This window comes from Rutilus rutilus (genome assembly GCF_951802725.1).
Source record: "Rutilus rutilus genome assembly, chromosome: 5".
Taxonomy (NCBI): Eukaryota; Metazoa; Chordata; class Actinopteri; order Cypriniformes; family Leuciscidae; genus Rutilus; species Rutilus rutilus.
The window spans coordinates 31207832-31223546 of record NC_140213.1 but is presented as its reverse complement, the minus strand read 5'-3'; the positions used below and the strand labels follow the sequence as shown (position 1 = coordinate 31223546).

Sequence of the window (15715 nt, the reverse complement as noted above, 5' to 3'; positions counted from 1 at the left end):
AGTTTTGGTCTGTATTCAAACATTCCGAAACGCAAAGTAAAGCATTCACGTGACTGGAAAGAAAGAGAGGCTTCATTTTTGTTTGACCATGTGTTTCTCTGAAAACAATACGTGCTGAGGCACAGAGACTGATGAGAAATTGCGCTGCATATTCGATACGTGCTTTGAAGCTTCAGTGTCATATGTAACATCACTGCCTCTTCCCCCAGTGACAAGCTAAAGGTAACATTTTTCTGTCAGAATGTATTAACACATTACAGCATATTTGGATACAGATTTCACATTACACTCTCCTATACACACATAGGCTACATAAATATTGAGGACATATCACAGGGTGTCTACAGATATGAACAAGTTAAATTTAAGACTTTTTAAGACCTTTTTAATGCCACTTTGAATGAAATTTAAGACCAAACCTGTGATGGAAATACACATTATATTACATGCGTGTATATATTAGGGGTGTAACGGTTCACAAAACGGTACACTTGTGTCATGGTTCGGTTCGGTTCGGTACGTTTTTGATACAGCATAAAGAAATAAATGCCAGAGAAATTTCCTTGATTTAAATTTGTTATTCTTTTTTATATTAAAACTAACATCATAAAGTATGATTTTTTTTTTTTTTTTACTTTGAGCAATTCTAGAGCTATAATTGACTCTTCTTAGGAGCATATAAAACAAAACAGCTCCTTGGAAAAAATTAAATGTCATATTGTAGTAGTTATAAACGGTTTATTTTAGTTCAGATTAACATTTGAGGGCACCAATTGTATTCATAATGTCAAAATAAAACCGACGTGTTACTTGAAGGCATTATAGCCTACTATTCCTGCCAAACGCCCATGGTTACAGTTTCTACAGTAAATCCATGGTGAATGTTGCTGATCTGTGGACACTGATAGTTCATTCATGGCACAATGTTTCTTCCTGGTTTCCACGTCAGCGCTGTTTGATCCGTTAATAACGGAGAAATATGAATGCTTCTCACTAGATCTCGCAGCGATGATATTACTTCTGTCAGTTCTGTGGCGAATTCAAATGCTTTCTTTACTGGATCTCTTAGCGCTGTGTAGTAACAGTGTCGCATGATCACGATCGGCTCGCGCTGCACTGGTCCAAACTGATAAACGGTCCTTCAACCACACAATAACGAGCAGTTTCGTTCCGCTTGCATTTTACGTTTGCCATTTGATGTTGGGCAATGTGGTCGCGCCGGCGTCTCTCTACATTATGAGCGCGCTTTCCACGCGCAACGCGCCTACATTTGAAACAACGAAACGGCGTTACCAGAAAAAGCCTACATTATCATTATCAATAGCTGTTTATGTAATAAAATCTGAATCATTCTCGCGATTCGATGCTTCACTGGTTATTTGACAGACATTAGGTCCGTCAGACTGGAGAAATTTTAGCGGTAACGTGACCAGAAATATTTAAGACCTATCGAATCTGAATTTAAGACATTTTAATACTTTTTAAGGCCTTTAATTAGGAAAACTTTATTTAAGACATTTTAAGACTTTTTAAGGACCCGCGGCCACCCTGCATCACTCATCTTCTCCTACAGCATACAGATCAGCCAGTCTCCTGAACTGAGGTCCCCAATTCTGCAGATCCTGGAAGTCCTCATCTCCATCTCTGATGGACGACTGCAGAGAGCTGAGAGATCCAGCTTCAGACCCCTCACCCTCATGAGTAAACACTAGCATGGAGTCATACGGCGCCGCATAGTAGTCATCATCTGCTGTGCACAGATTCTACAGAAACAGAATCCAATATATTACACATGCATTTAAAGGGGTGGTTGATTATGATTTCACTTTTCTAACTTTAGTTAGTGTGTAATGTTGCTGTTTGAGTATAAACAACATCTGCAAAGTTACAACGCTCAAAGTTCAAAGCAAAGGGAGATATTTGCTTTTAAAGAAATTGCTTTTTAAGGACTACAACAAACGGCTGGTAGAGACTACACGACATTCCTCCCGGGTTAGTGACATCACTAACCCCAAAATTTACATAAACCCCGCCCCCGGAACACGATTTATAGATTATCATGACAGAATATGCTAGAATATGACTAGAAGATAACTACACATAAGCTACATAAGTTCATCAAATAACCATTCAGAAATGTTGTCTACATGTTGGCACCTCTTCTTGAGTCTCTTCATCATTGTCTGACTCCAGTTTGAACATAAAAGGCTAAAATCGTATATCGACGATGTCTCGCAAGTATCGCGATGTCGATTATAATTAACAGTCTGTTTCCAGACGATAATCGTCAATATCAAAAAATGACAAATATTTCACATAGCCCTATAGTTATACACATTTTTATTCACATGCAATAACACGACTGAAATATTTTTTATAGGCAACTTAGTACGATTAGGAATAGAAAATCGATTCTTCCTGATAGCATTCTTTAAGCGCAAGACGCGAGAGAACACGTCTGCATGCGCGCTGTTTTCTGTGCTGCACACTCATACAAAGAGCCGCCTCTCACATAGTGCACGGACAAATACACACAGAATTATATCTCACAGCATCTTCTAGTAAATTTATAGGATCAAATAAATATGAATAAACATCAGAAGAATTGTTGTTTCAACCACGGAAAGTACACACCTTTTTTCAAGTTCAAATATCCCCGTAAACAGTCGGTTGAGAAAGAAAAACAGTAGGCCTATGTCTATTGAATCAGTGCACTGACAGCCTATACTCGCTGCTACCATTAATGTTGATCAAAGAACAAAAGAAAAAGAAAATCACTCACTGAACTTTTGTAACTTTAATTAGCTGAATATTTTATTTGCCTGTTGTTTGGTGCCGACTGCTCCAACTGCAACATGAGTCTGTGTTTATGCGACTTTGAGATGCGTTCCCTGTCAAACATCATTTATCCTTACTTTTGTCATTTTGTTTAAAAAAAAATCTGGATTTCTTGATCTTTATATGTTTTTTATTTATTTATTTGTATGCTATTCGTTTTTATACAATTTTGTTCTGCAGACAAATTTTTTTAACTATCCTGTTAATTCAGAATAGCAGAGATAGCCTATCCAATAAAAAAATATATATAATATATAATCAAGTAGCCTAGCCTAGGCCTATTTTATTTTGGTTTGCAGGCTAATAAAAGTTAATCAGAAAAACAAACGGCAGAAGTAACTTTACCGTTTCTGAATATTGTACACAATAAATAGGCCTAATCAAAAAGCACAAACATGACCATTGCAATTAAAATTAATTTCGTTATATTGCAAACGGATGAAGAAATTGCGTTGCTTTGAATTGCTTTTGAATCTCATGCACGCGTTCGGAGTTTACAATGTTGGCAGCTCCGTTACAGTAGGCCTAGGCTATATTGGGAGCGTTATACTTTGCTTTAGATTAAAAATATAAATAAACAAAACAATTATAATTTTTAAAGACTTATGTTTCTAACTAAATAAAGCAGTAATTTTTATTTTGTAAGCGGCTTAAGGTGACCTTGGAACTCAAACAAAAAACGTTTTTGCTCATGCAGAACGAAACAATTCGTTTTTAATTCCTAATTTTAGACAAATTACATTAATATCTAATAAAATAATAGATTATATATATATATATATATATATATATATATATATATATATTAACGCTACACATTATTAGGAAATTAAACTTATTATCATTAAATCAGGCGATACCGCCAAAAAAGAAAAGAAAAAAAGAGAAACATCGGACCTTATGAAAAACAAATAGGCAAGCCACCTTGCTATAACATCAACATGCATTCAACATTCTTACAATCACCAAATTGTGTTCTGTTCAGTTGTATTTAACATTTCTCCTCGCGAAACGAAATTCATTTCAAACACCAATGCGATAAGAACAGTGTGGAAATTATTAGCAGCACTAACACAAGCAAAGCTAATGTTTTATGCTTGTTTAAGCTCAAACTAACCAAAGTAAAACCTTTAACTTTTTAATCATTAAATTAAAATAACTAAATCGCAGGCTATCATTAGATAAAGTGCAGCCAAACTCAACATGACCTGTGTTAACGGTGCATGTCCGTAGTGCGGCGGGGCATGTTGGGGGCGGAGCTTGGGTAGACGATATAATCGGACTTTAATTTTTTTTTAAATGCTATCATAAAATAATGCTATATCATAAAGTCGATTATCGATAAAATATTTTTTACATATCGCCCAGCCCTAATTCTGTTGTGGACGTGTTCCTGGATTTTTTCTTTTCCATAGTTCCAAGGCCAACAAGTATGTTGAACTTGCAGAAATCATGGAGACTCTCATGCACACATACACACAAACACTCTATACATACTTCATAAATGAAGTGTCCCATATCTTCATTTTCCTCTGGATGTTGGCGATAGAAGACCGTATGTAAGGCCGGCGGGGCAATATCTGTAGAGAAAATCTCTGGACTCCAGCACAACAGCATCATATCATAGTCCTGTAACACACACATGTACATACACAACAAACACAGTAGTACAGTAAGGCTTAACAACAGTAAAACGCTTCAGTGGATTCAATGAACATGATATGAGGAAGACCATGTGCACCTCCTGGTCCTGTTCGCCGCCTCCTTCCTCATTGTAACAAAAGATATTGTCCCCGTCTTCTTGTTTCTGGTTAAACTTTTCCAACTTTCTCCCACACTTTCTCCTCGGGTAAAGAAACAACAGCAGAAGCAGCAGCACTAAAGAAAATAAGAAATATATATATTTTTACATGTTCTCAGCACTGTTATTAGTAGAGATTGCAAAGGCCAGCATCATTATAATAATTATAAATGTTTCTTGAGCAGCAAATCATCATATTAGAATGATTTCTGAAGGATCATGTGACACTGAAGACTGGACTAATGATGCTGAAAATTCAGCTTTACAGCACAGGAATAAATTACATTTAAAATATATTAAAGTACAAAACAGTATTATTAATATTTCACAATATTAATGATTTTACCATATGCATGATTAAATAAATGCAACCTTGGTGAGCATAAGAGACTTCTTGCAAAAACAATGTTAAAAAAAATGGTAGTTCATAAATAATTTACAAATATATATTTAGGAATTAAATGTTTGTAAACTCATATTTATGGGTTGTTTGCTTACCAAGAAAGCATAAGATGGTTGCTAAAACATAGATAGACAGGGTGGAGATGTTAACACCATATAAACCGCTGGAGCAGGTAACGTCATCACCTTTACAGTCACACACTTCCACTATGATAGAACTGTCCTGAAATAACATCTTAGAGTCGTACAAACGCAACAACAGGCTGTGTTCGCCAAGAGCCAAACGTCTGAGTGGTTTCAACCACGCCGCACAGCCTGAGAATACCACAGAGAAGAGTGTGAGATATACAATTTATTTATAACAGATTAACAAAACTTAATGTTAGCTGAACTAGCCTTACTGGAGTTGCTGATGATGGTCCAGTTTCTTTGATATTGTTCATGTAGCTCTGTGATAAATGGTGCGCCGTTTTCTGGTCCATCTGGATCTGTGATGGTCAAACAAATGGGCGTTGGTTCTTTAGAACATATTCGGACTCTGCGCTGATCCAGCACTGGAGCGTTGTCATTAACATCCAACAGCTTAATCACTAATGTGCCTGTTCCTGTGGCGGGCTCTTCATCTAAAGAAAGAAATACAATGCAAACATTTTTAAGGCTTGAGGCCTTGCCTTGGTCAGAATAATTAATAAAGTTTGCAGTTTAAAAAGAGTAGCTCACCAGAAGAGTAAAATTCTGTAATCTGTAACAAGGACTGTTCAGCAGAAAGTCTACTCTGCTCTTTTCCACACAGTCTTTACTGGTAAGTTACCATTAAATGATCATTTGTGAACATGGACCTTTTTTTTTTTTTAAATACTGGTAAATCGGTTCTGGCAATTTCCTGGTATGAGAAGATGTAACATTACCAGTAAATTACCAGTATGATGCTGTGTGTGAACAAAGAACTGGATTACCGGTATGAGCGCATACAAGGTAAAGAACATGCTGACGTAATAAGTCTGCTTTGGGCCAATCATAAAGCTCTGTGCAAGCTGTTTACAGTAAGTTCCGCTGCTTTTATCCGTTTTTCAATATAAATGTTTGTCAGTTATTGAGTACTATAATAACTGCAATAGGCTACTATATTATGCGTCTCGTTTTCTTTCAGAGCAAAACCACATTCTGTGTGATCATCCACTTAATGCCAGTCACTCAAAAAAAAAAAGGTAGTCAAATTGGACAGTGTGAAACTAAAGCGCTTCTCCCCATCCAAGTGGGTGAAGGAAGAAAAAAGGTTTAAAGGTCATTTTCGGCGATTGACATTGCAGAGTTTAAGAATGGTATCTTACAGTTAAAAAGACAGAACTCCATTGCTTATGTGAACAACATATTTGTGTATTTACTGGAAAAGTTGTTCTGGTAATTTCACAGTAATTTACAGGGATTACTGTGTGAAAGGGGCTAATGACTACAGCTGTAAAGCTTGAGTATTCAACACAAAATATTATATTATGAAAGTCTAATAATATATTCCAAGTCTTCTAAATCCAACATCAGATGTGTTTCGAGCAACAGAGGAGTGAGTAGATGACAAATTTCATTTTTGGGTGAATTATTCCAAGTCTTTAATCATCTAGATACTTAATTAAATTACCATTGTCATATGCAGCTACTAAGACTGTGTACTGATCATCTTTTATGCTCCCGTGTTCTCGGTCCAATGAGCTCCTGACTCTGATGAGTCCAGTGTCCTCTGTGATCTCCAGCCAGTTTGCAAAATCAGACAGCAACTCATATCTGACATCAAAACAAAACAATGAGCACGACAGACACAGTGGCGCACATAAAATGGTATTGTTTGCATGTGTACTATAGTAGTACCTTGGAGTTAGGGCTGTCACGATATCAGATTTTTCACTACACGATTATCGTAGCCAAAATACTTCACGATAACGATTAACAATACATCTCGATATCTATAGAAATCGTAATTTTTTTTAAATGCTATCATAAAATAATGCTATATCATAAATAAATAATTTCGCAATGTTTCGAAATTTCAATGGTTCGCTGTTGGGGGGCGATCACAGCGAACCCATGTCATGACCACCATTGTTATAGTTTTTACCTGATCTCGTATCAGTTTTATAAATTTGCAGACATTTTTAATGAGGCATTTGTGTAATTAAAAGGAAAAGCTGTAGCAGTTAATAGTCTCTTATTGGCCTGTTTAGACAAGTACAAATACAGACACTTCCTATTTATTGGTATTTGATCATTTGTTAATTGCATTTAATTAATAAATACTTTCAATTAAACTTTTGCAATGGGTTTTAAAAGCATGTTTTGGCAGGAGTTTATTTTTTTGCATTTAAAAAGTGTTGACCAGCAGGCGTCACCAACGTGTGTGGTGTTGAGTGGTTCGAAATGGGATGGTTTGAAGAACACAGGTAAACAATACGGTTGCAATCGTGTGTTAATTCTCTTCACGTTTCTTCAGTCAAAACATTTCTTTATTCTTCTCCAGCGTCTGTATGAATGAAACAAATTACATGTGAGACTTTAACGCTGTGTACTTTTCATTTTATGGATTGTGGTTATCGCGATATATTGCAACATAGTAGAAATGATGATAAATAATACATAATTACTGTAAATACATGAATATGTTAATAATTTAATACCATATACATCAAAGTACCATAGTATTTACAGTACCATTGGATAACTGTTAAATGGTACCACCACTGTACTTTATTGTAAAGGCCTTTTGTGATTAAAAAACTTTTTAGTTTGTTTAGTTGGTTTTTAAAGTACAAAGAAAGAATTCAGATTAAAATAAAAGAACATACCCAGCAGGCATTTCAATGTTTACTGAATCAACGTCATGTATCAAGGTTGAATTTTGCAAATCGGATCAATGTTGATATCAAAATTGTTCAAAGTTGGTTTATAAGTATTCTGTTAACCATTTAGCATTAAACATTGTTTCAACGTTGAAAAAACAACGGACATTATTACAACTTTGGTCAAGGTTGGTCACATTATAAATACGCTAGATAAACACACAAAAATGGGGTTTCATGATAAGACACACCATATAATTGGCCTGTTTTGTGTATGTATGCATGTAAAACCTTATTTTCTGCTCTCTAGCAGTGTCTGGGTCTTTGGCTGTGTATTTTTGGATGATGCTGCCCACCGCAAGATCCTCATAAACTATGATCCGTTTCTCTGCAGGCTCAAAGACAGGTGGCTCATTTACATCCTGCACAGTGATGGTGACGGTTGCAGTGGAGGTGGGTAAAGGAATAGCAAAAGGAACCTCGTTCGTTACCACTACCAGCAGAGAGAAATTGTTCGCCTGCTCGAAGTCCAGAGCCTAAAAAGACAATTGGATTTTTATTTTCTGAGGAAAAAATACAGTAACAACATAAATATTTTAAAGGGGTGGTATAATGCCCTTTTCACAAGATGTAAAATAAATCTTTGATGTCCCCAGAGAGTGTGTGTGAAGTTTTAGCTCAAAATACCGCACATATATTTTTATATAGCATGTTAAAGTTGTCACTTTTTGAGGGTTAGCAAAAACCGTAGCACCGTTTTTTTGTCTGGCCCTTTAAATGCAAATGAGCTGCTGCTCCCGGCACAGAGGGCGGAGGTTCAAGAGCTCATGTGTTAGCAGCTCCTATTACCTCAAGCAGACACACACTAAAATGACAGAAACTGTTCTGCCTTTTATGTTTAAACGGAGTCAGACAAAGATGGAGAGACTCAAGAAGAAGTGACAACATGTAGAATGCAACAGGACGTTTCTGAATGGTTAGTTGATTAATTTATGTTGCTGATGTTCAATTAGCATATTCTGTCATCATAATCTATAAATCGCTCGTATAGGAACTGTTGTGAGATGCACACAGAGTGACTTTCTCTTGCATGTGAAAAGACGGATGCTACAGTTTGAGCTGACTCACAAATGTGCTCGACTTACAACAACTCTTCCTCTTCTCAACATGGACTGCGTGTTCCCGGGGGCGGGGTTTATGTACATTTTAGGGTTGGTGATGTCACTAACCCGGGAGGAATGTCGTGTAGTCTCTAACAGCCGTTTGTTGTAGTCCTTAAAAAACGATTTCTTTAAAAGCAAATATCTCCCTTTGCTTTGAACTTTGAGCGTTGTAACTTTGCAGATGTTGTTTATGCTAAAAGCGCAACACTACACACTAACTAAAGTTAGAAAAGTGAAATCATATTTAACCACCCCTTTAACAGTCATTACTCCAGTCTTCAGCGTCACATGATCCTTCAGAAATCATTCTAATAGGCTAAATTGCTGGAAACCTGTATATTTATCTCTGCTGCTTCCTTGACAAATTTGCAGGAACCAATCACAAACTGGCTTTTCCACCTGGCGCGCTATTGGCAGGTTTAATCCAATCCAATTCCAGAGCCGTTACGGCTCTGTCCAATTCCTTTTAACCTCTCGAGGATGCTCAATGGCTTCTTTTTAACAAACAAATCGCTCGAGTGAGTGTAAATACCACTAACTTTCATGTTTTTTTCCCACATAGTTTTCGCGGAGCTCTGCAAAGTACATCGCCCGGATCGTTGGTCTGATTGGTTGAAGGACTATCTAATTGCGTACAGAGTCATTTGAACTATGCTTGTTGATCACGCCTCTTGTGCAGTAGAAAATACATAACAGACTCCCCAGACCAATGTTCAATCAGCCAGACTACTAATTTGCTGCTGAAGAAACATTTTTTATTATCAATGTTGAAAACAGTTGTGCTGCTTGCTGAATATTTTTTTGTGTTTTTCAGGATTATTTGATGAATAAAAGTATTAATTTCTTTCTAAAAAAATAAAAATAAAAATCTTGCTGACCCTAAACTTTTGAACAGTAGTGTATACTATATAAGTTCAAAAGAACAGCATTTATTTGAAACATTATACATTTACTGTCACTTTTCAGCAAATGAATGTATCCTTGCTAAATTATTTTTTTTTACTGATTCTTAAACTTTCTAACGGTAGTGTATATCTCAGTGTGTTGTATGTTTTGTTTGCATATTCACTTTTGATGTTGTGATAATTCCCTCCATCCTGCTGGGGCCGGTGCTGATGTTGAAGAACCCTTCCTCGTTGCCCTGGATGATGGTGAACTTTGCCGCTGAGTTTGCAGTTAAAGGCTCGTCTCTATCTGTGACGACCAACCTTGCAACAATTTCCTCAGCCTTATTTTCTTGTACTGTGCTCGCATACTGCCAAAACACACACAAACAGACTGTTTCATAAGTACTCAATGTCAGATGTTTGGAAAATTAAGCTTGAAGCAAAAACAAACAATGAACTCACCGTTCTTTTGCTGAACTTAGGTGCGTTATCATTGCTATCAGTGATAATGATGGTGACCATACAGGTGGAAGAAAGACCGTGACCATCCATATCTGCCGCCTCTACATCCAGCGTATACATTGTATGAGTCTGTTACCACAGGGATGGACATGAACACATTTTATCAAAAGGGAATTCTGCTCTCTTGAACTTGCTATTAATCAAAATCATGACAACAACAAAAAAATATCAGTTTCCACAAAAATATGAAGCAGCTCCCGTTTTCAACATTGATAATAAGAAATGTTTCTTGAGCACCAAATAAGCATATTAGAATGATTTCTGAAGGATCATGTGACACTGAACATTACAAATTCTTGTGATCATCATGGTGCTTTTAAATTTGGGTGCACTAGTCATAAATTGTGACTTTACCCACCCAAAAGCACAGTCATTTGCATTGCTAGAAGCACCTGACATGAACCTGGGCAAAATTCTGAATTTAAGATTTGGCTCTCTTTCATTTCATGAGTTGGAATGCGAATTAGATTTTAAACTTGCTAAAACTTTCAAACAAGGCACTGTCTAGCCATCATTCAAAGTTTGTATTGATGAACTTTCCTTTTCAAGTAAAAAAAAAAACAAAAAAAACATAATTTCAGATTCTACTTCAAATTACAATTCTGAATTCTGTTTAATGCCTCGATACAAATTCCATTTAAAAAAGTGTGATGTCAGTAAAGCCAGAGTATGGTAATCCGTAGAAACCACCCACCCATAATTCACAGGGAGAGAGACCCTTTTGGTCCAGTGTTATTTTAGTATTATTTATTTACTACTATTATATAATATTTGAATTAGCTTTTATTTGCATATTTTTATGTTTTTTTAAATAATTTTTAATTTGTGTTTGGTTGTTTCTATTTAGCTTTAATACATTTTTATTTCAGTTTTAGTATTTTAATACTTAAACCAAAAAAAGAAAAAGAAAATGGGCAACTAACTGAAACAGAATGAGTTTAAAGGTGCTGTATGTAAAAACATTTTTGACTGTACTAAAGCCCAAAAATACCATAATCTGTTTAGTTCACATACGTGTTTCTCTGAAAAACAATGTTACAGCCAGTTATTTTACTCTGAAATGAGCGTTCTGTGTCGCAATGTCTGTTTTTGTTTTGTGTGATCCCACCTACTGCCGATTTACCCAATAGTATTTCGACACCACGGGTTGCCGTTTGGCGGAAAACACAGCATATTGTAGCTAGCAAGCAAACTAGGTGAGAGGAAACAGATTCTACCCAATCTATAAAGCATCCATTTTAAATGCTCTATGTTTAGAAGGAATATTAAAACGCGGATAATTCAACTCATCAACTTACAGTGTAAGGCTCGTCACCTTTTATTAATAATTGCGCTTGTTCCTGTTGCATGTCCTCAATCTGGCAACCAGCGTGAGCGTCGAGTCTGAGGTTGGGGAGAAACAACCCTCTCCAATATTTTGAATTTGGATTGCAGAACCCATTTCAACCACTAGCTATCAATATTACATACTGCACCTTAAAGTTTAAGTTCATCTAATATTTATATATTATTTAAAGATTTTTTTGGGGGAATTTTGTCTTTACTGAGCGTAGGGAACTGACAGGAAGCAAAGTGGAGGCAAGACCAGGGGTCTCATTTATAAAGCTGTGCGTATGAACCTTACAAAAAATGTACGTGCGCCCGAAAGCCAAAAATGGCGTACGCAAAAAAATATTCAGGCTTATAAAACCGTTCGTACGCCAGAACCAGAATTCACTTTATAAATCCCAGTCAGCGGAAGATTGTGCGCACATGCGTCTCCACCCCGAAATAACCATATATGGAGTTTACAACGCCTAGTTTTACTATGCAGATCCTCATCTGCATATCATTTGCATATGATTATTCATCCACGTGATAACGTTTAACGGTACAAGACACATTACATTAATAAAAATCATGTAGTTGCCTATCCTTGCCTTGTTTTTGAATACATAAATCAAATAGTGTAAAATACATTTCAGAGAAAGTTTTTCTCAAGGCCGAATTGTATTTTTAATTGATTTATACTTTTAATGGAAACAGATTTTTCCTTTAATGGAAAGAAACTATTTTCTCAGACAATCTGGTATTATCATGATAACAATTATCTCTGTGGTTAAAACATTAAAACACAGCACGCCACAGGAAAAGTGTTCAAAAACATTGCATCCACAACAAATATTTCTATTGATTGAATAGGATATAAAAAATTTTTTGTAACTTCTCAGTAATGATTTCATGTTTAAGTGTTTAACTCCATTAATTTGAATGGCATATTTAATCTAAATGTTTATATCAGAAGTAAAACATAGTTTAAATCATTATTTTATTTATTTAAACTGTTATGTGTGTCAGTTTCACTAACCGGCCCAATGCGCTCGCTGGCGCGGACATTTAAGAAGGGATGGAAATCTGCTTCAAGTGACAGGCTTGGTGAGTGAAATTATATTTTGTATTATCTTTCTGTATATGTCTTTAGATTTTCTGTCTAAAAGTGACCAAAAAGACATTTAACTCCAGCTCACCATCGGTGTCGCCAAACTGTTCCATCTCCAAAACGTTCGTACGCATGGGTCAAATTTTCCCGTCAAGTTTGTTTTCATAAATCACAACTTGTGCGTCGGAAGTGGCGTACGCCTCTTTGAGGGCCTGTTTTGTGCGTACGCAACGGTTATAAATGAGGCCCCAGGAAAGGAACACAAGCTTGGACTCGAACACAGGTCGGCTGAAGCGCAATTGCGTAACACAAGCTTCCACAACAAAAATGATTTACAATAGCTTTAGTTTTCATAACAACCGGTCTCTACATGTGCAAAATCACATAAGTTTTAATACCTCTCTGTCCAAAATGCCCATAGAGGCCAGACTGATGACTCCATTGGTTGGGTCAATGCGGAATGCACCAACGTTGGGATCCTGTCTCACCAGTTTGTAACGCACAATGGCGTTTAAGGTTTTGGGGTCATCCAGGTCCTCTGCTGTCACTTGAATGAGAGGCACATCTGTATAAAACATAGTATTTTGTGTTATTTTATCTTCTAAGAAACAAATGTTTAGTTATTGAAAGATATTTCTGAGACGGATAAAAGTATCTAAACATCCTACTTTGTTTGGCCCTTTCTAGGACCTCTCCCATAAAAGGATTTTGGGTGCAGATGGGTTTGTTGTCATTTTGGTCAAGAACTTTTATGGTGAGTTCAACAGGGGTTTCAGTGAAGTCTTGATCCTCTGCTGAGGCATGAGTTGTGAGCTGCTCAAGTGCACAGACATAACATACAGCATTTATCAACATAAACTCCTTCTATAAAGTAACATACTAACTTTATGTTTGGGGTTCTTTCGATCACTGCAGGTCACTCACAACGTATTCTTCAGCTTCCTCTCTGTCCAGATATTTGGTGACCCATAACATGCCTGAATATTTAGACACTTTGAAAAGGCCCACGGGAGGCTGGTCGGCTCCAGCACCTGTTATTTTATAAATAATTCTCATGGAATCAGCAGCGGTGGACTTCATCTGTAGAGCAAAACATAGAAGCAAAGAAAAGAACTCTTATTTTATGTTAAATAAAAATATTGAAATAAAGACAGAGCAAAGACAATGATATGCAAATTAAAAATAGGATAGAAAGTAAAAAGGACACATAGAAGAGAGATACACCTTCACCACTTGCTTTGGGAATGGGCCTCTGTCATTTTCTGAAATGCTGACAGGGGGAATCAACCAATCCCTCTTTCTTCTGATCATGCCGTTATATGGCCTGGGAATGACCCTCATCCAGACATTATGGGTCTCTGGAGTTGTGCTATTCTGAAAGACAAATTTAAATTGAATAACCAAAATATGTAAAGATTTTGAACTACAGTACAATGCTTCCAAAAAGTATTTGGACTCTTAAGCTGCATTTTTAAAATCCAATATACAACAAGTTGTCTTTATTTAATATTTAAATAATTTAAATAATATTTTAAATAATATTTATTTAATGTGATGATTATGAACTTTCTTGTGAACAAGAAACTGACTTGAATCCACAAAATAAAAAATAAAAGTAATTGCAAAAATGTAATTTATTTGCAGATGCCACTTGTTTTTGCAATACATTTCATTTCAAATAAACATCCAAAAACTTTTTGGAACTACTAAATACTTTTAGAAATAACAAAAGAAAATCAAAAAACAGTTTTATAATATTTAATAGGGTCATTCATATACCTGCCAAAGCGGGCTGCTGTTTCTCTTGAATGGTTGAATGGCTTCTAAATACTGTGGTATGAGCTTTCCATGGATTGTGAATATCACCTGTCAAAACATAGATGAAGCATTCATCATTTTATATATGATTTCAAATAATAATAATTAAAAAAAATTAAAGTAAACAGAAAATGTATAACTTTTCACTTGAATCAGGTTGCATACAACTCCTATAGGTAAAGTTGGAACACAGTTAACACATCTGTCTATGTTAATTCTGATGCATTAATTTTTCCTACATTCTATAATTAATTCTGCAGACATGACTAATTTGAAGGAATTATACATACACAGTGATTAATTTAAAAAGAATGACATGACTCACTAATTTCCATATATACTGTACACTTAAAATATTTAATTTGAATTAAAATATACAATTTTGAAAGATCTATTTTCTGGACTTTTACAACCAGACATACACAGATGATGGTGTCTTCATCACAACATGCATAAAACAAAAACATAAGAAAAAGATAATTAAACAACACTCACCAGAGACAAAACACAGGCATATCCCTTCATGCTCACAATGTAAGGGAGTATTTTTCTGTGTATCTCGCTTCCTAGTTCCTAGAGGTAGCTGTGCTGTAAAGTCTGATCCCAGTTTGTGTGTGCATTTGCATGTTTATGAGAAGGTGCTAAAGGCAAAGCGTCAGAGGACAATGAGCTTCCCGACAGATGATGGCATGTTTAAAAACATGAAGCAAACATTGGTGCAGAAGTCATATGCAGGCATTGCATGGACAATTAAGTTACAGCTTCAACAAACTACATCCATGATTGTCATAGAAGTGACAAAAAATATTTGACAAAATAAAAAGAAATATATGTTCTAACATCATAAAATGCAGACTGTTTGCAGTGTATTGATGCCTCAAGCCTAGGGGCAAACAAATAGACAAAAGTGCTGCCATGTCATCATGGAAAAATTAGTTCATGAGAATTGTTTTTTGCTCTGACAGCAGTGCATCTGGTGAATTTGCTGACAAGACTTTATAAAACTGTTCCATAATTAATATGAAACAATGCAGGAG

General features: G+C 35.9%; 1 protein-coding gene across 1 annotated transcript; it reads right to left on the bottom strand.

Annotated features, from left to right (window-relative positions):
• Positions 1 to 633: 633 nt before the first annotated feature.
• Positions 634 to 15268, bottom strand: LOC311291118 (B-cadherin). Its single transcript, XM_084409991.1, has 15 exons — positions 15174 to 15268; positions 14640 to 14726; positions 14085 to 14234; positions 13785 to 13940; positions 13529 to 13673; positions 13259 to 13425; positions 10382 to 10510; positions 10102 to 10287; positions 8161 to 8405; positions 6678 to 6820; positions 5443 to 5664; positions 5138 to 5356; positions 4580 to 4716; positions 4336 to 4467; positions 634 to 1763 (listed from the first exon to the last, which is right to left on the bottom strand). The coding sequence occupies exons 1-15, from the start codon at positions 15201 to 15203 to the stop codon at positions 1554 to 1556; spliced, it is 2358 nt and encodes a 785-aa protein (XP_084266117.1). The 5' UTR covers positions 15204 to 15268; the 3' UTR covers positions 634 to 1553.
• Positions 15269 to 15715: the final 447 nt, after the last annotated feature.

Coding starts and splice junctions, on each gene's coding strand:
- LOC311291118 (XM_084409991.1), bottom strand. CDS start 15,203: ATGAAGGGATATGCCTGTGTTTTGTCTCTG. Junction 13,426..13,528: donor CCTAGAAAGGGCCAAACAAA/GTAGGATGTTTA, acceptor TGTTTTATACAG/ATGTGCCTCTCATTCAAGTG. Junction 1,764..4,335: donor TGGGACACTTCATTTATGAA/GTATGTATAGAG, acceptor CTGTTTCTGTAG/AATCTGTGCACAGCAGATGA.